General features: G+C 46.8%; 2 protein-coding genes across 2 annotated transcripts in view; one reads left to right on the forward strand and one right to left on the reverse strand.

Moving 5' to 3' along the window:
- Window positions 1-1,876: 1,876 nt before the first annotated feature.
- Window positions 1,877-16,096, reverse strand: GSG1L2 (GSG1 like 2). Its single transcript, XM_030862333.1, has 5 exons — window positions 15,802-16,096; window positions 7,498-7,545; window positions 6,314-6,466; window positions 4,937-5,048; window positions 1,877-2,135 (listed from the first exon to the last, which is right to left on the reverse strand). Exons 1-5 carry the CDS (start codon window positions 16,094-16,096, stop codon window positions 1,877-1,879), a joined length of 867 nt encoding a protein of 288 aa, XP_030718193.1.
- Window positions 16,097-19,748: 3,652 nt separating this feature from the next.
- GLP2R (glucagon like peptide 2 receptor) overlaps window positions 19,749-27,395 on the forward strand; it is a 50,593-nt gene continuing 42,946 nt past the window's right edge. Inside the window, exons 1-2 of the mRNA XM_030861416.2 lie at window positions 19,749-19,937; window positions 25,974-26,061. Coding sequence (XP_030717276.1) covers window positions 19,749-19,937; window positions 25,974-26,061 — 277 coding nt within the window. The remainder of the gene's footprint in view (window positions 19,938-25,973; window positions 26,062-27,395) is intronic.

Here is a 27,395-nt window from a genome sequence, read left to right on the forward strand (position 1 = left end):
GGGGGTTCTATTTGCCAACGATTGTTTTAGATGCTGGAATGTACAGAGGACAGTTCATGTTGCAAAGAAATAATTTATAATTCATAAGAGGGGAACAGACCTGTAAACAGATTATTTCAATATACGGAGGAATTAAAATCCACCCAAATTTGTTTTATAAGAGGAAAGATAGATGGAAATGAGACACCTTGAACTGAGGGATGGTTACACAGCTGTGTTCATTGTCTGAAAGTTCCTTAAGCTGCACACTTAGGGTTTGCGTACTTTTCTGTATATATATGTTGTACGTGAATAAAATCAACACAAAAAATATAAAGGGAGATACAGGGACATATGTATACGTATAGCTGATTCCCTTTGCTATAAAGCAGAAACTAACACACCATTGTAAAGCAATTATACTCCAATAAAGATGTTAAAAAATATATATCTATAAAAGGAAGCAGAGGGCCTTGGAAACTCAGAATGTAGCCAAGAATCAGTTTTTTGACCCGAGCTTCGGGAACAGGCGTCTCCTGCCCTGCCCGGGGTCTAGTTGATCACTGACTCCCCCAGCCCCAGACATCAGCGACACAGGATTTACCTCCACAGACACCCAGGGGTGACAAATCATATAACAGAACATGTACACTGTGGAGGGCAGGGGTCACTGGGTACAAACCCTTCTGCTCCAGAGGCTCTCAGCACGGCTTCTCTGCACTGGGCTCATTCCAGTGAAAATCCGTTTACTATCCCTTCAGATATGCGTGATTCAGCAAAACACAAAATTCCACGGGCCCATCATTCATTAGGCAGGTACTCAACTGGAGCCCCAAACGTGAAGAAGTTAGCTGAACTGTCCCTTATTCTATGACAATCTAAATGTTACAGTTCAGCATAAGCAGATTGAGTGATTTTATTTGAAACATTCAGGGTTTTTTTTTTCAGAAATGATATAGTCACTAAACATAAACACATTTTTGAAAAATGAGTCTAAGCTGAGATGCATTTAGGGTTGTTAGAATATGACAGTCCTTTTTTTTTTCAACAACCCAAATTCTGTGTCTAACAACCTGTGGCCTCAATAACATGTTCGTTTAAAATACAAGATAAATTTATGTAAAGTTGTAACTGAACAAGTTAGGAAGCATCCAGCACACCACTGTTTCACACAAGACTTGCATGTTTTGCAATGTTTATTTTTAGAAGCAGAAGCGCCTGGCAATTTCATTTAAGCACACCAATTCAAACATTTGTTCCACTTAACTGTGACAAGATGTCATTCCATTCAACCGTTCTCATTTTGTTTTATCATTTGATTATCCTTCCAGACTGATTTTCCTGTAGGTGGAAATTAGAAAGTTTAGAAGAAAATATGTTTTAAAAATACCACAAAACTAATTTTTAAATTCGTTTCTTCTGGATTAAAACAAAAAAGAAAATATGGGATAGTCACACATACTATCAATTTGTGTGTGTCAGTTAAGGAAAAAACGTTCTGGACTCTTCTATCAACAGAACTGTGTGGGCAATAAATTTACATCCTTTGGAGTCAAAGCCTGTTTTCCCTTTTCTTCAGCTTCTCTTACTCTTAGCACCCACATGTTCCCCTTTTTTTTTTTTTGTCACCCTTATTAAACTCTCAGGAAAGCGTGAGATGCTCATTTATACTAGAGTATCAATGGTTGATATAGTCTATAAATATTATGTCACTTAAAGATACTGACATGTTAACAGGAATCAGAAACTGAAGCCAAAGGTGTTTAGTGAAGGGTAAGATGGCAGGTGGAAGGTTTACTTGGACCACAGCTTTGGGAAGCCCACTCCAAAGATGTTCATTGTGGACATAAGTGCCTGGCTTGTCTGCCTGTACAGATCTGGCAGCCATGAACCCTGGCTAGCACACGGACACCTTGCCTTTGGAATCTGATGGCAGGTGCTCAGATATATTGACGAGGGTACGCCCAGCGGGGCTGGGAGCAGCTTCTGTTTCCCACACACTTTCTGAAGACTCGGGTTCCTGGAAGTTGTGTTGAGAGAGCTGACTGCCCTTCCGCACGCTTTTCTTCTCTGCCAGTTCCACGCGGGCTGCCGTGTATCTGCTCGTGGCCGTGACCGATGCCACCATGCACAGGGCAAAAGAACCCCATGCGAGGCTGTCGACAAAAGGCACAGTTAGGAAAGGGTGTAGGGCTATGATTCCAGGGCTTCCTGCTGGGGTGGAACATTAGCTGCTGGTTCTACCCAATTTGGATCTCAGAGAGCAGCCAATGTGTTGTTGTAGGCAACGTGTTGATGGTTAAGAGAAGCGATTCTGGAGTCATTGTGCTGAGTTTGCACTGTGGGTTTGTACCCATCTCTTACTAACTGTGGGACCTTGAAGCGGCGACTTCATCTTTCTGGATCAGTTTCCTCATCTGCAAAAGCGGAATGATAGCAATGCTGGACACCAGATGGTTGTGAGGAATTCACATGGGCATGGGAAGTACTCAGCATAGTATCTGCTGACATATGTATTACTTTTTGTTGTTGTCTCTAACCCAGGACACTGGCACTGGGCATGGTTATTTTTATATCCCTATCCTCTGGAAGCCTATTGCGTTCTGAGTTGATAGTCTACACTTTTCATCTTTCACAGAACCCAGAAGAGTGGCTGCTGAGAACCTCTGCAAACTGACATGTGTGTATGTTTCATGGGGTGGAATTCCCAGGTAAAATAAATAGCTCCATATCCAATCAGCTACAAAAACCCTACCAGTTATTAAGTTCCAGCCCCACTCCAGGGTTTCCAGTCATCCTTAAATATGACTTGACAATCAAGGATACCAAGATCTAGGAGAAAGGCCCAACAACAAACAGAAGAGAAAGGAATCTGGGGACTTCCCTGGTGGTCCGGGGGTTAACACTCCATGCTTCCAATGCAGGGGGCACAGGGTTCGATCCCTGGCTGGGGAACTAAGATCCCACATGCCATGGGGCACGGCCAAAAAAACCCCAAATCCTCCCCCCCCCCGCAAAAAGAAAGAAAGGAATCTGAAGGAAAAAGATAAAATGAGGAAGAGAAGAAAACAGCAACAAAAAGAAAACTCTTTGATTAATATCCTCAGAGAAATATGAGAAGATATTGCATCAATAAAGCGATACCAGGGTATATGAAAAAGGAACAACTGGAAAACAAGGAAGATCTTGGAAAGTCCAATAAGATTCAAAATAAGAATTCAATAGAAAAGTTGGAGACAAATAGAAAGAAAATTTTCAGAAATACCAAAAAGAGATAGAAGATATAAGAGGTGCAACAACATCTAGATAATTAATCCAATAGACCCGATATCTAACTCATAAAAATTCTCTGAAAAGAGAGCAGAAGACTGAGGAATGGAAAAATCAAAGACAGAATTCTCAGAATTCTAGGACGTGAATATTCAAATTTAAGGGCTCACCAAGCACATGAAAGAAGAATGAATGTGACGGAAAGAAGATCCCCTTCAAGGTACATTATCATGAGTAGAAAACAATAGATTACCTGTAATAGAACATGAATCAGAATGGTATTGGACTCTTGATGGAAGCAATACATTCTAGAAGGAAACAGACACATCTTCAAAATTCTAAGGGAGAATGACTTTCAACAAAGAATTTTACATACCACCAAACTATCAATCAAGATGGAGCATTGAAAAGATACATTTCCAGACATGCAAGGAATAAAATAATTTATCTCTCATTGAATCCTTTCTTCAGAAGCTACTGGAGGATGTGCTCCCACAAAAAAGTGGTTGTAAACTAGGATAATGATACAGGACCTAGGACACAAGGAAACAAGGGACTAGCAAAGGGAAATCTCCACTCGACAGCTCCATTCCAGAGCGGAGCAGGAAGACAGAGGGTTTTGGTGGGTTGGAAGAGTAGAGCAGGGAGAGATGGGACTGAGAGATTGTTATGTTTAATACCATTTGAGTTTTAAAAACTAGTATGTATTTCTTTTATTGAAAATTAAGAAATTGAAAGCAATAGGAAACAAAATGGCATTGGAAACAAACAGACCATTTTTCAAACTCCTATGATGTTTGGGATTTGCTTTTACATCCACAGCAGTAGGACCTCAATATAAATTGGCCACAGATCCTGACCCACCTGACATCCCTCTCAGCTCTAGAGCAGCTGTACTCCTGACTGTGTGCAGTGCTGGTGAGGTCACCTCAGGACCAATGGCACCTGCTCAGAGGGAGACAGCTAAAGTGACAAACAAGTGGAGGAAATGGTATAAAGAGAAACATTTGTAAAAATTAACTTCTTCAGATTTCAAAGACGAAGAAGCGTTCAAAATCTAATAAATCATGAAGTTTATAGATAGTCATAACATAGGTGTATTTGCCAAACGCTGGTATATAGTAGGATGAGGGAGTGAGCCCTGAACATGACACTTGTTCTACAAAGAGAAAGTAACACAAGACGTTGTTATAGAGGAGGAAAATGTAAGTATATGTATATATATATTTTAAGATGCAGCCAGGATTCGGAGTTCCACATCAAAGAGAACCCCTGTGGACTTGTGTGACATGGTCGAGTCTTTCTGGTAGAGCTAGAACTTCTGTGTCATGGCCTGTCTTTCCGTTAGAATCAGGGGCTGGGTCTCTCCTCATTGAAGTATTTATTAGGAATTATAGCAGGACTTTTCCCCTTAAGCTGTGTTTAAGAAAGTAACAGCACTATCTCTATTTCTTGAGCACTTTACTCTGTGCCAAGAATTTTATAAACATAACCTCTTTATATTCCCATAAGCACAACTGAGACAGGTACATCATTTTACAGATGAGGAAACTGGGCTACAGAAAGATTACGAAACTAATCCAAGAGTAGCAGGTGGCAGAACCATGACCAAGGTCAGTGGTCCTACAAAACCTGTGTGCCTCCCTGCTGGTCCTTCGGGGCTTGAGCACCGTGGCCAGCAACTCACCAGTATGACCAGCCATAGTCCCACGTCTGAGGCTTCCAATCTTCCGGTCCAACGTTCACAGTGATTTGAAAAATGGTTGTGTACATCATGTGGGCCACCATGGCTAGGAGCCCTGCACAAGGAAAGCTTGTGAGCCACAGTGAAGAATGTAGTTTCTCTACGGTACATGAGGTGGATGTCCAGAGCCCACTAGCATCCTCCTTGAGCCCTTCCAAGCAGCCTTCATGTTTTACATGTACACTAATTTCTTAGAGTCACCGATCTACGCAGTGGTATAGGTTCCTTTGCCATGTCATCCCTCCCAAGACCACATCTTTCTGTTTTATCATGTCCCTGTGTCGCTATGCTCAGAGACATCAATCTTCTATCCTCTCTTTCCCAGCACACAGGGGAGGTCCTTGAGCGACATTTGGCCTTAAGCCATACTTGACCAAGTTCTGTCCCGTTATTCTTTAGAATGTGGATTGTTCGCTGACACATAAAAACTTTGCATAAAAATCTGAACATATTCTGGCCACAGTAGACTTGCATAGCCAATAATTAGTGGGAACCGAAGTCAGTTGCCAGTGTGGTTTTCTGTCCTTTGTAGGTGAATTGGTCTTTTTGCCTGGAGAGCCAGAGGATTTTTTTTCCTTGAACAGTTTTAATGGGATGTGTCTAGGACTTGAATGTACTGTGTCATTTTGTCAGGTATTTGGAGGGAGTTTTCTATATACAGATTTTGGTCTTTGGTCCAGAAAATTTCCTTGAATTTTGCTTTTAAATATTAGTTGTCCTATTGTTTTGTCTTTCTTTTTCAGGGACTCCCATTACATTTATGTTTTTATTTAATAAATGTATGGCAGGCAGTGACCAACTGGGGATCATCTTCAGTGGGATATTGACCCCAAACTTGGATAATCATTCTTAACAAGCTACCATTTTTTTGAGTACTTACTATATACTAGGTGCATTCTTATTTAGTCTTCACCATAGCCTTTTGAGGTAGCTAGCTTGCAGAAGTTAAGCCACTTGCCCAGGGTCACACAGCCATTAAGTAGGAGAGATCTGAACGCAGGGAGGATTTCTCCACAGACTCATGCTTAACCATCGTACTAAACAAAGCAATCTCTGTTCTAGAGCCAGTGGACCCCCTTCCCAGGGTTGTGACAGAGACATACTGATAAATTTTATTCTCCATTTGTGCCTATCCCCCTTTTATTTTATCAGTCACCCATTGCTTCCACCAATGGGATTAATTCAGTAGCTTCTCCCGCGGACCAGATGTCCTGCTGAATGGGCTAGCGACAGGAAGAGCCAGCCTGGAGCTTTGCCAGTTCCCTCTGGGGCAGGCTGTGGGGGATTTGCCTGTTCTGATGATGCGCTTGGGGAACGTACCTGCAAGCACCATGAGGATGGCTACAGAGGCATCCACCTTGAGCCAGTGGAATCCAGAGCTGTGATAACTCACTCTGGAGCCCAGGACGATGGCGCTTGTCAACGTCAGAAGGATATTCAGGACCTCAGCCCCAATGCACAGCCACAAAACACCTGCGAAATGTAAGGATGGCAGAGACGCTGGGAACTTAGAAGTACTAGGATATTTAGTCCTTTGAGTTAGTTCACTTCTAAAACAAAAAATACAAAACCAGCACCGCGGGGTGAAAAACCACAGATACCTCTGCAGAGTCTTGGAAAGCTGACAGTGAAAGGGGGGTCCCGGGGCTTGAAAGAGAAGTTTGTAAAGATTGTTGTTAGCTGGAAGGGAAAAAGCACTAAGCAAAATTCTGATGTGGGGAGCTGAGGGGTACTGGAGGTCCCATGGCCTAGTTCAAAAGTTAAAGTGTTATTTTGATTCCACCAGAAGACATTATCTTTGTCTTTTAAAGGAGAGGATCCACTTAACCAGGGTGGGCAAAGGAATCTGAGCATTGAGGAGCCCTGATTCGAGATACCAAAATCTCATTTGTTTCTGTGTGAGCCTATGATTTACCCTTTGGGTGGGACCTCATCTGCAGCTTCAAGAAACTGCGTTGGATGTGGAAGGGAGTGAATAAAGGGGACAGGGAGAGAAACTATTATTTGCAAAAGGCCTCCTATAAGGTAGTTAGGTACTGTGTAGACACAGCAATAAATGGAACAGATGTGGTCCATGCCATCACAAAAGCTATATTCCAGCTGGGAAAACAGATACTAAGAAAGTAAGTACAAATTTGATGAGTGTCATAGAAAAGAAAAAACGCTATAGGAAGTGATGAGCTAGACTCATCTCTTTCCTGTTCTGTGGTCACCTCACATCGGTAGCTTGAAATCAGCCATGGTGGGAGCGTTTACTCCCTGGAAAGTTCCAAACACTACCAATCAGGGCTTCCCCTCTCCTCCGCAAAGTTGGTGGTTTAACATTTTCTAGCATTACTGACTACAGGGCACATGAAAAGAGCCAGTGGTTCTGGCTTTTGGACTTGACTTCGTAGAAAAACCGTAAATAACTCTTTCCTCTTTTCCCCCAACCCAACCAAAACCATAGAACTTGTCCAAAGTGCGAGGAGGGCTGGTGGTCAGAACGTGAGGAAGGTATTTACCTCGTTCTTCAGCTGGTATGAGACTCTGGAAACTCCTACACTTTTCACCTAGAAGAAAAAGAGGACAGAAGCCCAAGTAGGGTGAACCTTGACTATTAGGGGCAAACTGTGTTTCTAGATCCCTTGAGTGTATCCAGGTCATTTTGAACAAGGATTGGGGAGTGTGGCTTTATTGCTCCCCAACAGGTGGTGCACCTCCCTGGGGGATCATGATATAGGTCTGCTCCAGTGAATCCAGGCTAGGCCGTGTGCCTTTCTTCAGCCAAGAATTGGGAGTGGAAATGGGGGGAGGAGGTCACTTCTGGTCAGAAGTTTTAAGAGCCCGTGTTTTGTCTAAAGGTTCTCATCTTCTTGCTTCCATGGTCACAGAAGCCCAAGTCCAGATGGAGTCTCTGTCTGCCTAGATCCCTGAGTGGCTCCAGTGAGGAGACGCTGCTTGCCGACCTGAAAAGTACAAACAGCAAGAGCTAGAAATGAATTTGTTGGCTTAAACTGCTGGGACTTGGGGCTTGTCTGTTATTATAGCATAACTTAGCCCATCTGGACTGATGCTGCAAGCCTTAGACCAGGGGTACTTGACTTCCCAAACAGCACCATGATGATATGAGTCTGAAATAATTTCTTTCTGGGTAGAGAGCAAGTGACAATGTTCGTAATCATTAAAAAAAATGAATTAGAGCAGATATCAGAACTATCTCTGCTACCGAGTGAGCCAATTACTCGTACTCCATTTTGCTTTCTGGAAGGGAAGCGAAAGGAAGCAGTTATTACGTGTGTACCAAGTACAGGGCAGAACCCACCACCAGGCTTCTTCTGTGCTCTGGGGGGTGTGCTTTGCCTGTATCATCTGTCACGTTGCGCAGATCGGCTAGAAAACCTTGCGTTGCTACTTTTGATGTGTAGTCCCTTTGAAGGAGCTAAGTCCTTAAATATCTACTGAGTGGACGGATGTCACCCAATTCTGGTTTGGGGGTGAGTGACAGATGGATGATTGAGACCACAGCAAATCACCTTCTGGGATCCTGTCCCAGGTGGGTGTGCCAATTTCTCCATACTTCAGCCCCGAAATGAATCATGGGTGGCAGAGTGGGAGGAGCCTGGGAAATTGCCTGATTCTTCTCTGCACAGTTAGGAAGAGTGGGTCCAAGGACATCTGAGAGGAAGAAATGGTAAAGAAGACACAGGTAGAGGCATTTTCAGCACTAGAACTGGGCTTGCAGGGGCCCCGCCTGTGCGGTCCAGCCATGTCGCTGATTTAATGCAGCCCAGCCGGCTGTAGCGGAGATGCATCCAGCTGTTTCCAGTCTGGGCTGGTCGGAGCTAAAAGAGGCGAAGTTAGGGGCATAGATCATTAACTCTTCAAAGGAATGGCTTTCCCATTGCTAAAATCTGTTCAACAGTCCCCACACTAGCCTTGCTTTGAAGATTAAATGAGATACTAGGTAGGAAGGCTGCTCTCCTAGTTACTGTGCACTTAAACCTTAATGGAATAAAATGAGTTCTGGGACTTCCCTGGTGGCTCAGTGGTTAAGAATCTGCCTGCCACTGCAGGGGACATGGGTTCGAGCCCTGGTCCGAGAAGATCCCCCATGCCGCGGAGCAACTAAGCCTGTGCACCACAACTACCGACCCTGTGCTCTAGAGCCCGTGAGCCGCAGCTACTGAGCCCGCGTGCCACAGCTACTGAAGCCCGTGTGCCTAGAGCCCGTGCTCCGCAACAAGAGAAGCCACTGCCATGAGAAGCCCTCGCACCGCATCGGGAAGAGGAGCCCCCGCTCGCCGCAACTAGAGAAAACCCGCGCGCAGCAATGAAGACTCAACGCAGCCAAAATAAATAAATAAATTAATTAATTAAAAATGAGTTCTAATGGGGCCTTTTTGCTTATGGTTAGCATAAATTATTATTTATCACTAGACTGTAAGCACCTTGAGGGCAAAGATCACGTCAACTAACTTTTCTGGAAGTTTTCAGGGAGAGAAGTAACGTTGAGGAGCATCTTTGGACTTTAGAAAATATATTTTCTCTTATAGAAGAGAAAATTCCAGATCACTTTCCTATTCAAGAACTCATACAGCCTCCCCCCATTCCTCCAGCCTCACGTCTAGATCTCTCTTCTTCTTTCATGTCCTCTCTCCCGCAAGCTGACTTCCCGATGCAGAACCCATTTTTTGCTTCCTTAGCGCAAGCCAGCATTCACCTTCTGCTTCATCAAGTATGCTATGTATGGCCAGGTGCATGTTTTGAAGGTACAGATGCCCAAAGGCCATAACCCTTGAGATTTGCCATGCTCAACCTCCAAGTACCCTTGGGCCTCATTCCTTCATGCTTCTGCGTTGCCCCTCTGCTGGGCTATAGGAAGAAGAGAAATAAAGTTTGGGTTTATGATACCGCCATCTGGCTGAGCTGCCCTGCTGGGCTTGATTCGGAAGCAGGGATTCATCTGTCACCTAACTGTCCACAACAAGTGGCCCGAAGGAGCGTATTTACACTGCCTGGGACCAAGCGCAACAGAATCAGGGAGCTAGCTGCCAATCTACAGCCACACTGGCCTCTGCAGCCTTCTCATTAAGTCCGTTTTGGATTGTGCAAGGGGACATTTTTCCTGGTTGATTCTCTGCTTTTGGTGGCAGCAGTGGTGTGGACAGAGAATGTCTCTTGCCGTATCAGTCAACAAAGGATGTTGCGGAAAACCGGGATACTGGCCCTAGATAGTGAAGAGGCACATCAAAGGAAGAATTTCATTAAGCCCAGACTCTTGCGTCTTCCCATACATGGAAAAGTGCTGCGCTCCTTTCCTTGAGATGCCTGGTTTTTCTTTAATTAGCAGTAATCTTTTGATGTTTGATTACCTGTTTTTTTGCAAAAACTCCTATACATCCTGGCTCCCCCCTTTCCTCCTTGGAATGGCCCCTCGGAGCTCTCTGAGAGGCTGTCTCCCAGGCTTAAGTCCTCAGTAATGCCCCAGATAAAACATAATTCTCAGCTTTTAGGTTGTGCATTTTTTTTTTCGGTTGATAGCAGTGTTATGGCCACGGTAGCTCAACATTCGTCCTGGTCGCCCCAGTTCTACTAGGGAGGTCTACAGCCTTGGGGAAATCTCAACACTCGCACCTGCTCTCTTGCAAGGCACTTTGGGGCTGATGGGGGTCCTTTTTTCACATCATGTCATCAGCTCCTCACTAGAACCCTGTGAGCCAGGCCTGGAGTGAGAGTAGCAGATGGACATCATGGACAGAATGCGGCATTTAAATCCAACAGGACTGGCTTCTATGCCAGTTCTGCCCCAGTCAGGAATCATAGGAAGTTCCTTGACTTCTCTGTGCCTCGCTTTCTTCATCTGCAAAATGGGTTTTATCAAAGTCCTCCAATGAGAAAGTTATGAAAGTATCTTGAGAGCAGCCTTCCACTTTTTGGTGTGTTTAATTATTGATAAAGGCAAGTACAGATGTCCGTAGTTTACAGACTTGGAGGCCAGGCTCAAACAGATTGGTAGAATCAGGAGTTGAAACTGGATTTTCTCACCCGGGACCCAGTGCCTTTTTCAACATCACCACCTGCTGTCTTTATACTTAATACACGGAGGCCTAAGGGTCTATCTTGTCTTCTGAAGAGGGCTGCCTTATCTCAGCAGGAGTAAAGAGGAGGCCAGGTACAGAGCCAGGGGCAGGGCAAAGTGAAAATGGAGGCCGGCCGAGGAGATTAAGAGAATTCCCAATAGCTTAGGAGGGTGAGTTTAGCCTGGGCGAAGGGTCAGACCACAGTGACCCCTTGATTAATATGAATCCTCAGAAATGATGTTCCTTTTGAATAAGCCCAGCAGGATTAAAAGGAAAAATCTTTATAAATCCCACAAAGCCAGACAGGCAGGTGTTACATAGCTGGACAGAAGTTTACCAGCCAAGCCGTACAGCCAGCCAGCCTAGGAAACGGTGTCGTAGTGCTGGGGACAGACTCTGGAAACCTGTCTGCTGTTCTCCCCAAGCCCCCACCCACTATGGGGTGCCCAGGTCCCTCTGTCCTTGAACTTTCTGAGTTTAGCAGAACAGCGTAGTATTGGAAATCAACACATTTTGTTGACTAATTCATTCGTCCAAGAAGAAGAACAGTTAGTCGAAGCGCTGCCCCAACCAGGAGTTTTTGTTTTAAATCTTCACTTCGGAGGATGCGCTCTCTCTTTAAAGGCATTAGGAAGAAGGTGCAGAGCTATTCGGTGTGACTTAACAGAGGATCACCGGAAATAGCACTCCAGGTAGGGGATCCCCGGAGGGTCAACTTTTAGGGGGATGGAGATGGAGCTGATTCAGAAGGAAGATATCCAGGAAGCCTCAGGGGGCAGCAGAGCTGGGGGTGGCCGGACAGCCCGAGGCTCCTCTCCTGCACATCCTCCCCAGGCTGGAGTCCTTACGGCCAGATCTACTCAGCCCCCCTCACCTCTCCTGACCCTCTCTCTAAAGCCCCGGGTGGGTGCCTTCCATCCACCTCCAGTTGCAGTCTTTTCCTGTTTTGCCCCCAACTCTCCCAGGCACTTGTGCTAAATTAGACTCAATAGCAGAAATTTGTACGGAGTAATCTCCCCGAGGGGGCCCCAGGCTGCGGTCCGCTGCAGCCATGCTTTCTTGGGCCTGGGCAATGTGTTTTCACATGGAAAGCTAGATAGCTTGCTCCCCTGAACAACCAGAGGAACTGATGACATTGAGCTCATAAGCCCACAAGCCCGTAAGGCTGAGCTGAGCAAGACGTGCCCCCTTCAGCTAAGGCTGAGGCTTCAAGGTCACTGGCATTCCCCGCTAGCCCTTACCACCTTCTGTAGGCATTTATTTGCAACCTAATGTAGGCCTTTTGCTTTATTTCCTTATACGTTTGCTACTGTTTTAGTTATTATCTAGTAAACATTTAATTCTGACCTTTTTTGTTTTCGGGGCATCTTGTAGCACAGTGATCACGTTTCTGGGGAGGGGGGAAGGTGTTCTGAGGACAATGGCCTCCTTTCTTCCTTCTTAATAAAGTGATGACAATATTTAAAGACCTCGGTTTACCTGGACGACCTTATTATATCAAGAAATATGTAGGATGTGAGGGCGATCTGGCTGCCACCTCTGTCACCCCTTTCATCGCCAGCGTTCATTCAGCTGATCTGGCTGGCTAGGCGGGCGTCCCCTTCCTCCCTCACCGCTCCATCTGTGTCCCTCCCGAAGCTGCACGCTCTGTCGAAGAGGACGACCTTCCCCGATAGAGGAGGACCGTTCTTTGGTCGAGGGTATACGAGTAGCTGTGCTCCCCTGCTAGAACCTCCAGACAAGCTCTCAAGGTCCATTTATAGGAGAACGTAGGGTAGTCAAGCTTCCGAGACTCCAGACACATCCAAATGAGGCGCTGCACGTGGCAGTCTGCCTTTAAAAAAAAAAAAGAAATAAAAAGAAAAAAAACCCCAAATATATAAAAGTGTGAGTGGAGTATTCTTTTTAGATGGATGGGCACAAACTTATTCATTGACAATTATAAGACCATTGCCCTTCAGTTAAGTTTTGGGTATTGTGGGTTTGTAGGGAAAGTCTGGGCTCAGGGTTAAGAAGTTTGAGTTGCATGTGTAGCTCTATCAGAATCTAGCTATACAATCCTCAGTGGGGCCTGTCTACCTCTGGAACTCAGTTTTCCCATCTGTGAAATGAGTCTGATGTTCTAGATCAGCCTTTTCCAAAGGGTGTTCCACTGAACACTAGTCTCACAGGATATTAATCCTTATTCTACACAGATATTTTTTTTACTACCTCAACTAATTTTAGGAAACACTGGGATATGTAAGAATAAACAGGTTTCTTTATTGAGATTTTAATGTGCTAATGTGCATTGTGAATTTCCAAGAAGGAAAGGCAGTCTACGACATCTTCCAAATTTGTTTGACTATCAACACATTTAATTTTACAAAGAGTACCTTAAAAGGCACCTGTGTGGAGTAATCGTTGAGGAAACCCAGCGAAGCCCTTGGTAAAGCCTCCTTCTGGTTGGACATCAAGCATATAAGATAAACGTAAATCAGAAAAGGGTCAAGAAATACATTCTTTACTTTTCCTTGGCTTTGTCCATGAATCACTGAAAACATCAACCCTCCTTAGAATTCAGCACGTCTTCCTGATCATATACGAAAAACCTTTCAGTCATGTGACCCGTGAGAAGACGGGTGTGTGTGTAGTAAACACTCTGTGTGTTGACAAAAGTGCCAAGGGAGAGGCCACAACAGTGAGAGGCCCGCGTACTGCAAAAAAAAAAAAAAAAAAAAAAAATGTTATGAGGATGGGGAAATAAAAGACAATTAGAAACTACAGGAAAAGCAAAAAGCTGTATAAGAAGTTTAAGGTAGCGATAGCACCCTTCTTGATTCTGTGATGAACAATCCGTGTATAGTGTAAATAAATTATTGGTTTGTTGATTTAAATAAAATAGCAATATAACTATATTAGAAGGATGGCAGATATGGGATGTGGTGGTGAGAGAAATTTATCCTTGTCTATCATGACAGGAAGTCAATAGATACTATCTAACATGATACTATCTAACATCTAATAGATACTATCTAACATAGCAATATCAGCGTATTGTTTAGAAATGCAGAGGCAAATACCAGAAGAAAGAACTAAGCTAAAAGTGGTTTCCCCTGGGTATAGCACTAGGTTATGAAGTAGGAAGCGGCAGGAGACTGTTAGTTTTTCTTAGAAGCCTTTCAAAATGATTTGATCTCTTACCTATGTGTAAATATTACCTTGGTTAAATATTTTTTTAAAGGGAATGCAGGTTTATAGACCGCATCCCAGACCTGCTGAATCAGAAAGTCCAGGGCTGGGTATCTGGATTTTTACAAACTCCCTGGGTGATTGTGATGTGCACCATTTGATAGCTGGTGTCATGCTTTCTTTATATGCAGCGGTGGAAACAGAAATAGGCGACCCTCAGATGGGGACTTGGAAAGGGAATGGTAATTCTCAAGCAATTTGCCTAGGGGTATGATGATTGTATTTTCCAAACCACAAACCTGAGACTATCTTGAGGACCCTTCAGGAGGCAGGGCCATGAGCCTCCTGCATCTGTCCATGAGGGTAGAGAGAGTGGACGGATAGGAAGAGAGTGCACTTCCCAGAGGAGAGAGGTGGGGAAAGCCCCGCCGGTAGCCTGAGCTCCTTGTACTGCTGCAGTGTCCTCACCACACTTAGAGCAAAGGCCACAGGCACTGGCCTGTGTACATGGGAGGGCAAGGCTTGGCACCGCCCCTGTGCAGTGACCACGGGGGCAGTGATGGGGAGGGGCACACAGCATCTTAGAGGGTTCCTTCTTGTTGCCTTTTACTTAGACCTCAGGAATAAACTACTAATGCTACGGGTATGGGGAAAGAAAAGGCAATTAGAAACTTCAGGAAAAGCGAAAAACTGTACAAGGATGTAATGTAATAAGCCTGAGGTCAGGGTGGGCATGCTGAGGGGTGGGGGTCCTCTCCTTTCCACCTTGAGGGCCGTGTTCTCCCAGCAGGAAGGGAAGAACATCCTGGCCCCGAGCATGGGGTTGGGTTTGCAGCCAGGCTGCCGAATTCCTCCTTCCTCGGTTGCTCACGAGGTAAAAACACTGTTCTCTGAAATACGTCCTCCAAATTATAACTTTCTCTTTCCTCTTCTCTGTCCTCTTCCTTCACCACTTCCCTCACCACCACCCTGTCAAGCCCGTTGAAGTTCAAAAGACATCAACGAATCAGGGCTGAGTAATGGTGGTGGTGGAGGGCTTGCTCCTGTGTAGCTTGAAACTCAGTTTCCTCATTTGCGAGCTGAGAAAACACTATTTACTTTGCTGGGGTTATTTCAAGGTTGCCTGAGATAAAGGTCTGACTTGTTCATGGTTTTACTTCTGGTATGTGCTCCGTACAGGGGATTCCCTTCCCACCAATGATGATGAGTGTGTTTCCTAAGAGAACCTTCTGTTCCAAGACCCCTTAAACGTGCGGGGATGCAGTTTAGGGTTGGGTGGGGGGCCACTTGAGATTCACCAGAGACTGAATGACACTAGGAAATGGTAAAAGCTAATGTGTAATAAACACTTATCCTGTATCTGGTGCAGTGTTTAGTGAATTCGGTCATTTCATCTTTATGGTAACTCTAGAGATGGGTACAGCTATTGTTCCTGTTTTATAGGTGAGAAAACTGGGGCTCAGAGAGGTGGAGAGCCTTGCTCGAGGACACACAGGTAGTCAGCGGCAGAGCTGGGGTTCAAGCCCTAGTGGCCATCCCGCACCTGTCCCCCCGGGCCCCCCAGGCCATGCTCACCTGTGCTGTCGAGGCTCTCCTCGCATGACTGCCAGAGCCCCAGGTGGAACCTGCGCCAGATGAACCTGTCGTCTCCCGTCTCCCAAATGTACTGGACGGCCTGGGTCCCGTTGTCCCTGCTGCCACTGCTGTAGTGGATGCAGTGCAGCACCTCCGGATGGTCCTGGCACAGCGGCTTTGCCACCCGCCGGGTCCCCTCACACCAGTAGCTGCTGCCCACGGCCGTGAGGGAGAAGGCGAGGGCGAGGCAGACGGGGAGGAGGGCCAGTACCCGCTGTCGCCTGGCCCGGTCCATGGCCGAATGCGGGGTGCAGAGGCAGGTTGAGCCGTGGGGCCCCCCTCCCCTGCCTTGTCATGGTACCTGCCCCTCCTCAGCCCGCCATCTGGCATTCTTACATCTTCCCTCACATCCCCCTGGGAAACCGGTGCTCTCCAGCGTGCAGCATCCTCTGAGCACCTGTACCCTGAGGAGGCATAGCGCTGGGACGCCCCCGCTTTAACAGTGTCAGCCCTTCTGTCCCGCCCACGATGGAGAGGTGCTGGAGGTGCCAGTTTTCTGTTTCTGCTCAACTGTGGTGCAAATACGCATAACACAGAATTCACCACGTTAACCGTTTTTAAGTGCACACTTAAGTACATTCGCGTTCGGCCACCGATCTCCAGAGCTCTTTTCATCTCACGAAACTGAAACTCTGTCCCCATTAGATGCTAACTGCCCATCCCTCCACCCCCAGCCCCTGGCAACACCCACGATACTCTCTGTGAATTTGGTCACTCTAGCTATACGTGGAATTTGTCTTTCGTAACTGGCTTTTTTCATGTAGCATAATGTCCTCAAGGTTCCTCGTGTTGTAGCAGGTTATCAGAATCTCCTTCCTTTTAAAGGCTGAATAATGTCCCATGGTGTGGACACACCGCAATTTGTTTATCCATTCATCCACTGATGGATAGACACTTGACTTGTTTCCGCTTGCTGGCTGTTATAAAGGACGCTGGGTTCTGACGGAGGTCCAGGGTGGTCTGGGTGGGTGTCTGGGTGAGACTGCTCCACCCTTGTCTTTTGCTTTGGTCAGGGTCCTCGGGCTGAGGCCTGCCCAGCTCTACAGAGAAAGAGACTGCTGCGGAGAACAACTTCTGGCCCAGGGACTGAGACGCTCCGGTCTAGGCAGCCTGCTTCAGGGCCTGAGTGCTACGCAGAGGGGAGGGGGGCATGCACCCCACATGGGTGCATTCAGCACCACCCTGGGGCCTCCATAGCTGGCAGGCAGGGGCCCTGGCATATTGTTGCAGGAGAAGGGCGGGGGCGGGGGGGGGAGGCGAGAGAATGGTCACATCCCAGGTCTCAGGGGAGTCCCTGGGATGGGCGGCCAAGTTAGGGTCCTTGGCTTCGCACAGGAAAGAATTCGAGAGCAAGACAGAGTGAAATGAAAGCGGGTTTGTTTAGAGGGATACACATACCGGATGCAATGCGGACCTTCTCAGAAAGTGAGAGGGCCTTGGGGTGCGGGGTTGTTAGTTTTTATGGGCCGGGTAATTTCATATGCTAATGAGTGGGAGGGATATTCTAAGTATCTTGGAGAAGGGGTGGGGATTTCCCCTGCATTGGGACACTGCCCACTTTGTGGCTTCTTATGATCTGCCTCGGAACTGTCATGGCGCCGGTGGGCGTGTCATTAACATGCTAATATATTACAATAAGCGTATAATAAGGCTCAAAGTCTGCGGGAAGTAAAGTCTTCCACCATCTTGGTCGTAACCAGTTCTTGTCGTATGCTCAAAGGCTGTGGCATTCTTTTAACGGTTGTGCCCTGCCCCCTTCCCTCCTGTCTCATCATCACTCATGCCCTTGCCCAGGGGGCACTGCAGGAGCGGCGTTGCCGAGGAGACTTAAGCTGCTTCTTGGGCAGAGGACATGGATGAAACAGTGAGGGCCAGAGGAGGGTAGCAGAAGTTTCCACATGGCATCTGGAGCACACAGGTTCTCCATCCCATGTTAGACACCTCCAAAGACCCTCAGATATAATGGAGAATATGCCAGCCTGGGCAGGTAGGAGAAAAAGGCCAGGGTCATTTGGGTCCATATTACTCTGTCTGGACTTTCCTGCTGGTAAAGACAGAGGACTGTGGTCTGTGCTGTGGGTAGCCTGTGAGCTGTGTCTGTTTGTCCTGGTTGCCAACCAGTCTTGTGGGAAGAGGAGTTACCTCGTTATAGCACTAGATGGCATCCATCCAACAGGTTGGGAAGTCGTGTGCAGTTCCCCAACCCCTGTCCCTTCAGAAAAAAGATGTTTTTGAGAAAAAGTTCAAAGAGGTCAGATAGAATATTCTTATCAAACAGGCACTGTCTTTGCCAGCAGGCAACTTGGAAGATAGTCTGCAAAGTGCATTATAGACTAGCTTTACAGCCCCACACAGGATCAGAGCTATCACGTGAGCAGTTTTCCTCCTCTTGGTCACTTCATCCCTCTCTCTGCTGCCCCAAAGAGATGAACACATGGACGCCAGAGTTCACATCATTATATGAGTCCATCTGGCGGGAGGTGGCGTCTATGTTCATTACGGGCGTTTTACTTCTGACACTTAGAGTCTTGCCACTTTTTTTAAGATTTCCATTAAGTGACGCTCACCTGTTTTTCTCCAACTGTTCAGAATTCACTCACTTGGGTAAGTTAACCAGGTTAAGCTCCTCTGGTTCAACTTATGGGGGGGGAAAATCCCTAAATGGAAACATGGTATTCCTGTCTCTTGCTGACCAGCGTTTCATCCAGTCAGGACATCTTCTGCTGGGACTCCAGTTCAGGAGGCTGGAAAGAACTTGCAAGCGGCTGCCGGGAGCTGGACAGGGAGGGGAGGGTGAGAAGGGCCAAGCAGAGCCTCTCAGAGACACAGTGCTGAGCCTACTAGAGAAAAGGAACTCACTTAGAGGGTTAGGGTCAGATATGGCACCTGACCAAGTAGCTGTGGTCAGGTGACTGGTCAGAAGACCTGGGTATCCTGGCTCTGCCATTTACTTGCTGTGTGGCCTTGGGCAAGCCGCCTAACCTCTCTGAAACTCAGTGTTGCAGCTGTCAAGTGGAGAAATCATCATACCCCCACAGGGTTATCGTGAGGATGAATGAAATAGGATGCCAGGTGAAAAGATTTTATATATATGAGGTGTGGTGAGAAAGGACACACACGTTAGTTGGCAGTCGTGGATCATGGGTTCTGACAAAGGATCTGCCAGGTGGACTGAGCAACCTTTGCTCACAACCAGTAGGGGCAATCCAGAGGCGTGCCCGTTTTTGAATTTTTAGGATGTTCTTTGGCTGTTGTGTAACAGGAACTCGAGGTGCTGAGTGAGGTTTTGCTTCAGGCCCTGGGTCAGGAGCTGCTATCTCCTGGGCTGGGCAGCTGTCTTTCTGGAAGTCTTGGCATAAACAGGGCCCAGAGGAGACTCTGCCTTTGTGGCTGGGCTCAGCCCAACCTGGACAAACTTAAAGCCGTAGCAAGAATTGTCCCCCTCCCAAAGCTGCCCACCTCAGCACTGGCTAGGGGCCCATCCTCCCTGCCACGGGTCCTCAGCAGCTGGAACCCAAGCCGGTCCCACCCTGGTCCTGTGCACAGAGCGGGGCTTCGGGGGGTGGAACCCACTGACCGCTTTGCCTTTTCTCCTGGGCGGCCTCTGTCCAGGAAGTCCCAGGAGCACAGCTGACTTGGGGGAGGTCTGGGAAAAATCTCCTTGCTTTTTGGGGGGGCCGGGGCGGGGGATGAGTCGTCACAGATGAGAAACTTTGGAGATCTGGTAGATGGCTCTAGACTGGGGCAGACGCTCTTGGGGCGGCGTCCAGAGGGTTTGTGCAAACATTTTCTCGCCGTAGGAAGAGGAATGCAAGAGGAGGCCGCCTGTGGTACATCTTGGACCGTTCAAGCAATGTGCCAGCACTTGTGACCGCACGGCGAGGAAGATGAGGCCGGAACCGAGGCGGGCAGGGCCCAGGAGTAGGAGAGTGGGACCCCTGCCCGGAGCCCACACAGTGCCCGCGGGCATCCCTGCCACCCGGGGGGCCAGGCCTCCCCCCTCCCCCGGGAAGCGGGCTCTCTGGACCCCCGCGAGGCCCTTCCTGGCCCTGCTGCTTCTGGTTTCCATCAAGCAAGTAAGAGCCGTTTGTATTGTTATTGTTACTGTTATTATTATCAGTTGTATGTATTTTCTGACCGTAGAAGCACTTCAGGCCTCTTGTAGGCAATTTGGAAAACGTAAAACAGTATTGAGACATAACGATCCCCCGTAATCCAAGCATTCAGAGGTAATCACTGTTCACATTTTGGCATATGTTCCTCAAATCCTTTTTCTATGCATTTTATTTTTACACAGATGGAATTAGGATGCAGACAACATTTTGTATCCTGGTCTCGCCTTTACATCATATCATAAGCATTTTCCCATGTCAGCGTGAACTCTGCAAAGAGCATTTAGAATTCCTGCATGTTTCCTCCTGTCCACTTTCATCGTTCTTTCAGGTTTGAGTTATTTAAATTGAACGGGTGGATTTTTTTTTTCCCTTCCTTCCTTCCTTCCTTCCTTCATTTCTTCCTTCCTATTATAAAAATACAGAATGCTCATTTTTTACAAAAAGGAACTTACCAAATCCAGAAAAGCATAAATACAAACTACACACCACTGTAATCCCACCACCCAGAGATCACCCCCATTCACATTTTTTGACTTATCCTTAAGACATTTTTCTACCATTTATTTACATATAGCTTTTTTTAAAACAAACATAGACTCATCCTATAAATATTTTCTTGCAATATGCTTTTTTCCTTAACAAAATACACTAATATCACAAACTAACACTTCCATGAAACGGTTACTATGCCCCAGGTCTGGTGCCAGGTCCGGGGCCCTTATAATCTCATTTCATGCACTCAGCAACCCTGGGGAGGGAGGTTCTCCTGTTAACCCCATTTTACAGATGAGAAAACTGAGTCTCAAGGAAGTTGAACTTTCTTCCTACATCAGAAAATGTAGCTCCGTGGCATGATGTTTAAGGTCTTCAGGGGTGTATCATAATGTATGTAACTATCTTCTTTAGTTGGGCGTTCTTGGTAGTTTGTTTTATTCTTATCCAAGGAGACGAGATCTTTGCCCCTTCCCTTTTCAAGGTTCCTTTTTTATACCGGGCCATGATGTGAAGGAAATTCTGTTCCACTCACCTGAGTAAGGAAGTGTCTTGAGAAATGCTTCTCTTCTTCCTTTGGTCCACGGGCAGAGTTAGGCTCTGTTTGCAACCTCGGAATTCTGAACGCCTACTGCTCCCATGGAGGGAGGGCTGGGTGCCGGCTCTCATAAGTGTTCACCTTATCAGACTTTCTTTGGTGCTGGTGCAGAACCAGACAGGCAGAAAACCCCTACCAAATTCTCTGTATCCAAGTCCTCCCAGAGGCTGGCTTCAAACCCTCACAAAGGGTAGATGTGAGCGCAGACCGTGGTTTCATGGGATTCTTGCCATGGTGGCTGCCTCTCGTGAGTGACCAGAACCTTCCTGAGGGGACGTGGCCTGGCCTGCCGCCTGCCCCGAGACTTACTTAGTGGCAGGGCCATTGTTGGGAGAGTTGATACAGGTCTCTCACCCTTGCTTCAATTCTCTACCTCATATTCAAACGGAGTATATTCAGCTAATTGCCTGGTTTTGTTCACCTCCTATCCACAACCATGTGTCAACTGTCTATTAGGTGCCAAGCTCTCCTGCAGCACTTGGCATTTTATCCTAAATCATCTTGCCCAAACTCCCACAATGAGCCTTTGAACCCATTTCACAGATGGGGAAGTTAAGATTCACAGGAGTTACACAATCACCTGCAATGGTATAGCTTGTGAGCAGTGGAGCCGTCGCACCTACCCCCATCTATTTGCAGTCCTGTGTTCTTTCATCCCCAGCATTCCTTGGAAGCTGTTGACATACGAATATTTCTATGTGACAACCGCAGAATCTGCAGTGCCTCAGGCCGGCTTATGACACTGACCAAGCCACACCTTGGTATTTTCATAATTGATAACGTGCCTGTGAGCAGTGTCCCCTCCCCGCCTCTGCCACCCCATCTGTTTTCAGAACCTCTTACCCTCCGTCTGTCCTGTGGTGTGTGTATGTAATCCCGAAGACCCTCCTCTTGGTTACCCATCTTAAAACCCATCTTCTTTCTCCAGATGTTTATGTTACAAGGCTTTGCATAGATCGCCACGATGAGTTTTGCTCATCAACGCTGGCCCTGCATGGATATAAATGACCGCAATGTGCTTTTGCCTGGAAGTCTTCATAAAATTCACTTAATGAGAAATTCTCAGGGATCGTTTAGTTTCTAAATTCGAGCTGGGAAACGGTGCTATCTTCTCACTTCTCCTACCCCTCCCCACAACTCAGTTAATTAGCAGTTGCTTTGGCATCAAAAAATATAAACTCTCTAAGGCTCTTTAAGAAGTGAATGTGTGGCTGTTTCATACTTTGCTGATGAGAGTGTAAAAAGGTGAATATTTTTAAATAAAAATTATTTTTTTGGCTAGGATAGATAGTTTGGCAGTACATTGTCAAAACCTTTTAAGAATGTATAATCTATGAACCAGAAATTCCAATTCAAAGAATTTTTCCTAAGAAAACAAAGATGTGCTCAAATTTTTAGCTGAGACTATTTTCATTACAGCATCGTTTATATTACCAAACATCTAAAACAATGTAGATGTTCAATGCTAGAGGATTTAAAAAATAAATGATATCACATTCATCCACAGAAAATCATGGAGCTCTTAAAATGGTGTTTTAGAAGTGTAGTTCTTGAAATGGAAATATAGTCATAATATATCTTCAAGTGGGAAAAAAGGCTACAAAACAGTATGATTTCCTTTTGGGTTAAAATGAAGAAGAAAAGAAAGAAGAAAGAAAAAGGACGTATGTGAGTGCAGAGAGAAGAGTCTGGAAGGAGATGGTTATTTCTGACGAAAAGGATTAAGATTCCATCTTCTCCCCGTTTTGCTTGTCTGTTCATTTTTATTTTATTTACAGTGAAGTCTGTTCCTTCAGTAACAAAGAACAGTAGAAGTTTTATTTAAACCAAGTCAGCAGCGGCTTTTCCCTCCTTTTCCTTACTCCCTTCTCAGCCAACTGTGTTGTGATGCTGGCTGCCCATGCAAGGAAAAGGGGAATCACTATCAAGCTGAACTTTTCCAGTTAGAAAACATCCACCCATCATTACTTTATTTGGGTTTGGCTGTGATTGAACTTGGATTTGCCTCCTGTGTTTTTGGTGTCGTTAGGACAAATACCTGGGAAGACAGTCTGAGTCTGTCCAGCTCTTCTAGACTGACCAGATTCAGTGCTTCTTAGGTTTTATTTTTTTCTTCTGACCATGGCTGTTAGTCGTGGCAAAGAGCAGGGGGATAGGAGAATGTTAGCCCAGGGACAGCTCACGTCTACAATTGATTTTATTATCTCTTCCTCTGCCGGGTCCTGGTGGATATAAACAGCACTTTATCCAAGAAAGCGTCTTTCTTTGGTGGCGTGGAGGAACGTGGAAGCTGATGATGTTGTTATCAACTTCTCTGCGGAATTTGTAAAAATAATATAGTCAGTTATGGTCCCATTAGGATGTGTATTTCTTTAAACAATGTGGTCTTTTGTTCCATTGTGCCTCTTGGGCCATAACTGAGAGAGAGATTAAAAACTCACTGGAAACTGAAACCAAGGGGTAAATGCCAATCATTTCATCATCGTTACCATCCTGATGACTACTTATTGGCTAATCCCATGGTTCCCAGGTTGTGTGCTAAGGTGCCCCAGGGCACCGCTGTGAACTCGCTGGGGTGCTGTTAGATCTTTTAATTTTTTGAGGGAAGCAGCGCTTCATTATTATTATCCATTCCTTCGGATGACGTTGTATCTTTGCAAAGCTGGGCTTCTTTGCAGTTGCTGTGATAAAAAGCAAGCACTGCGCAAAAATCAGTGTGGGACAGGAGCACAGGTGGTGATGGCCAATCTGCTTCTCAGGTCTGAGACGTCTTACAATCCCCCGCAGGCACTAAGTTTGTTCGGGTCTACCTACTTAATGAGTGGAACTTTAGATATTTCTTTTGGCCTGGGGATGCTGTGGAAAAATTATTGAGACACGAAAGGCACTGAGAGCTGAGAAAGTTTGGACACCTCTTGTCCGAGGATGGCCATACTAGCTCTTTTTCAGAAAGTTGGCTATGTGATTCTCTGGAAAGATTGCAAAGCAACTACTCACAGACCCTAATGTGAATGCCATGGGATCGGGCAGGGGGGCGTGCTGGGCAGAGGAGGGAGGGGGTAGATTGGACTAATTACTCAGGAGGTGAAAACTAGCTACCTGTGGGGCTCATAGATGGTTTTTGTTTGTTTGTTTCGTTCTGTGTGTGTGTGTGTGTGTGTCTGAATGCCTTTTGGTGGACTGTCTCCCCAATTTACAATAGCCCCACCATCACCTGTCCCACCTCATTCTTTCAGGTTACCTACCTGGCCCAGAAAAGCACTGAGTTTGTTACTCCTTGTGAGAGGAGACAAAGCCACAAAGCTCACTGATTTGCTGGGTGATCTTAGCACAGATCACATGTTTAACCCCTGCTGGATTCATCCCAGCCCCCTCCTCGCCCCATCTCTGAGCCTCTGTTTCTTTAGCTAGAAAATATGGGAGAAAGAGGACAGTAGCCCCTGTGCTAAGGGTTGGTGTTCAGAGATGAAGGGCTAGCTCGGCCCTCCAAGAACATACGCGTAGTGAGCGAGATGAACGTGTGACCCGCCGATGACAGTACAAAGTGATGGGTTGTGTGTGGGCTCCCGGGGCACCGCAGAGGGTTACTAGCTCCAGGCTTCAGTGAGAGACGTGGCCCGATGGGACCAGCGGCCATGAGCTTGAGTTGAGCATTGACACGTGAACTGGGAGCGAGCCAGGGGAAGCGAGTGTGGAAGGGAGGTGCCGACGGGAAGGGCAACGATCCCAAGTCATGGGAGAGCAGGATGGGGGTTGAGAGACTTGGGATGGGTGTGGCTGAGAAGTTCATTCTTGAGTCAAGGGGTCCTGAGGGGAAGACTAGGCAGGGGACCCCCCGTTCTCAGGTCGGCCCTGGGGACCTGTCCCCCTGGAACAGCATGGAGGGGGGATGTGGCACCAGTGAGGAGGTGAAGGGAACGGGAGGCCGGCTTGGACAGGAGAGAAACGCAGGAGGACAGACTCGGGTGCATAGGTGGATAGGGGGGTGGGGGGGAGGGGAGACGTGGGGGACGACTCCTGGCCTCTGGTTTGTGTCTGAGAGGACGATGGTGCCAGAACTGAACCACTAGGGGAGGGGTCTGTTTGGAAGCAGAGGAAGACAGGGTGAGACTGTCACTCGACCTAGGCCAGCTGCTTATATAATCGCCTTATCTTTAGCAGACACTGAGTCCTTTAGGGCAGAGACTGTGTCTTGCCCCTCTTTGTACCCCCTTAATTCCTTCCTAATGGAAAGCCTGGCACACAGGAAGTTCTCAATTCAAATGAGTAAGTTGAAGAAGGGAAAGACCCTTTAAAACCAAAACAAATGGTTCAGCTACACAATTACAAGTTGTTAGACAACCCAGTTATCTGGAAAGCCCTGCAAAATGCATGCTGTATATCCAAGGTTCTACGGGATGTTGGAAAGAAAAAAGATCCCGAAACCGCGGTGCCGTAGCAGAGCATCTGCGACCCAATGTCTTCAACTCTGGGCCCACAGCCACCTGGGCGGGACAGCACAGGCCCTGCAATTGTTCTGGCTCTTCTCTGACCCCCGTTGAGCCTTCTTAGTGTGCTGCTCCTCTCTTTGAGATGCACAGGGTCTTAGAAGCATGCAGCTGTTCTTCTGGTTGGTTGTGAAACGTCAGGATGGGGACATTGCGTCCTCTTGAAATGTCAAGCTCATTGAAGATTCTGAAAAAAATCTTTTGTGTTTGTTTCAAACCCAATATGATTAGATTATGGAGTGCATGTGAAATGTGTATGTATCTTGAAGGTAGGACATAAGTTACCAAAGAAATTGTTTCGAGGTGCAGGCCATTATGGACTCATCAGTGGGAAGGTTTGAGAATCGTGGTGTGAGATGATAACAAGGCCACCTCTGTGCTTGCTGCTAACTGGGGGTCTCCATGGTTTTCTCTGCTCAGGTTACGGGATCTCTCCTCGAGGAGACAACTCGGAAGTGGGCTCAGTACAAAGAGAAGTGTCTGAGAGACTTACTCAAGGAAACTTCTGGTAAGTACATGTATCAGTTATCTATGGCTGTATAACAAATAGCCCCAAAGCTTAGTGGGTTAAAACGGTAATAACAATGATTTATTATCTCTCACAGTTTCTGTGGGTCAGGAATTCAGACAGAGCACACTGAAGATGGCTTGTGTCTGCTCTACAATATCTGGAGTTTAGCTGGAAGACTCAAAGGCCACGGGTTGGATTCATCTGAAGCCTGGTTCACACCCATGTGTGCGGGTGGATGCTGGGAATCAAGCCGGGGCTGTTGGCCGGAACACTTCCATGTGGTCTCTCCATATGGCCTGGGCTTCCTCACAGCACGGTGGCTGGGTTGCAAGGACAAGCATGACCAGAGGCCACGTTGCCTTTTGTGACCTTGCCTTGGAAGTCACTTCTGCCATGTTCAGTTGGGTCAGACAGTTAGAAAGGCTGCCTGCCTCCATTGTAAAAGAGCATGCGAGACGGGATATATATGCGTGTGGCCATCTTTGATAAAAGCCATCTGTCACAGCACACTGACCACCTAATCACATGACATGAGCCGCTGTTGTAGATTAACCCAGGAATCTACTGTGTGTTGAGGGGTGTGTCCTTCCGTCTCCCGTGGTGTTAACACTTCTCTTACCCCGGTCTACATTAGGTTTAGAGCATTCTAGCTAATATGTTAATAGTTTGGTCAGCCCACAACCTCTCCTGCCTACATGCTGACTCTTTGGGTACATGCAAATTCTTTTTTTTTTTTTTTTTAAAGAAAAGAAAGGAATAAGGAGCCTTGGCCCACTGCCTCTGAGACTGGGGATTGTGGGTGAAAGCTACCTCCTCCTTGTTCTCCTGGCTTCTTTCAGATCATTTCATTCAGGGACCCGGAGGTTGACAGGACACTATAAACTCTCTCTGCGTTTTCCTGACCTGAAGGCAGTCCCAGCCTCCAAGCTATGCCCCGCTCCCTCCTTCAGCCAGGTGGGCGGCCACCAAGGCTTGATTCATGGCAGGAACCACTCCCACCTAGAGGAATATTGCTTTCTGAGGTCAAAGTAGGGCAGGTCCTCCTGATCAGGTGCCACGCTTTGGGCAGCTCAGCCAGGTAAGCGCCCACACACTGGGTGCTGACACCTGGCCACCAGGTCCATAGGGTGCCCCGAGCCAGCCCGGAACCCAGCAGATCTGCGTTTGCAGGGTCCCGATACCAGCAACCTGGCTCTTCACCTGAGTGGCCGCCGAGTTCTAGCTTAATAGGGAGCCAATGGTAGGAAATGACGCTTGGTAACCAGGAGTGAGGAGCTTGCAATGCGGATGTTTGGGGTCCAGCCTGAAACCCCTCATTTGACTCTGGGGGC

The sequence above is a fragment of the Globicephala melas genome, chromosome 20 (assembly GCF_963455315.2).
Source record: "Globicephala melas chromosome 20, mGloMel1.2, whole genome shotgun sequence".
NCBI classification, from domain to species: Eukaryota; Metazoa; Chordata; class Mammalia; order Artiodactyla; family Delphinidae; genus Globicephala; species Globicephala melas.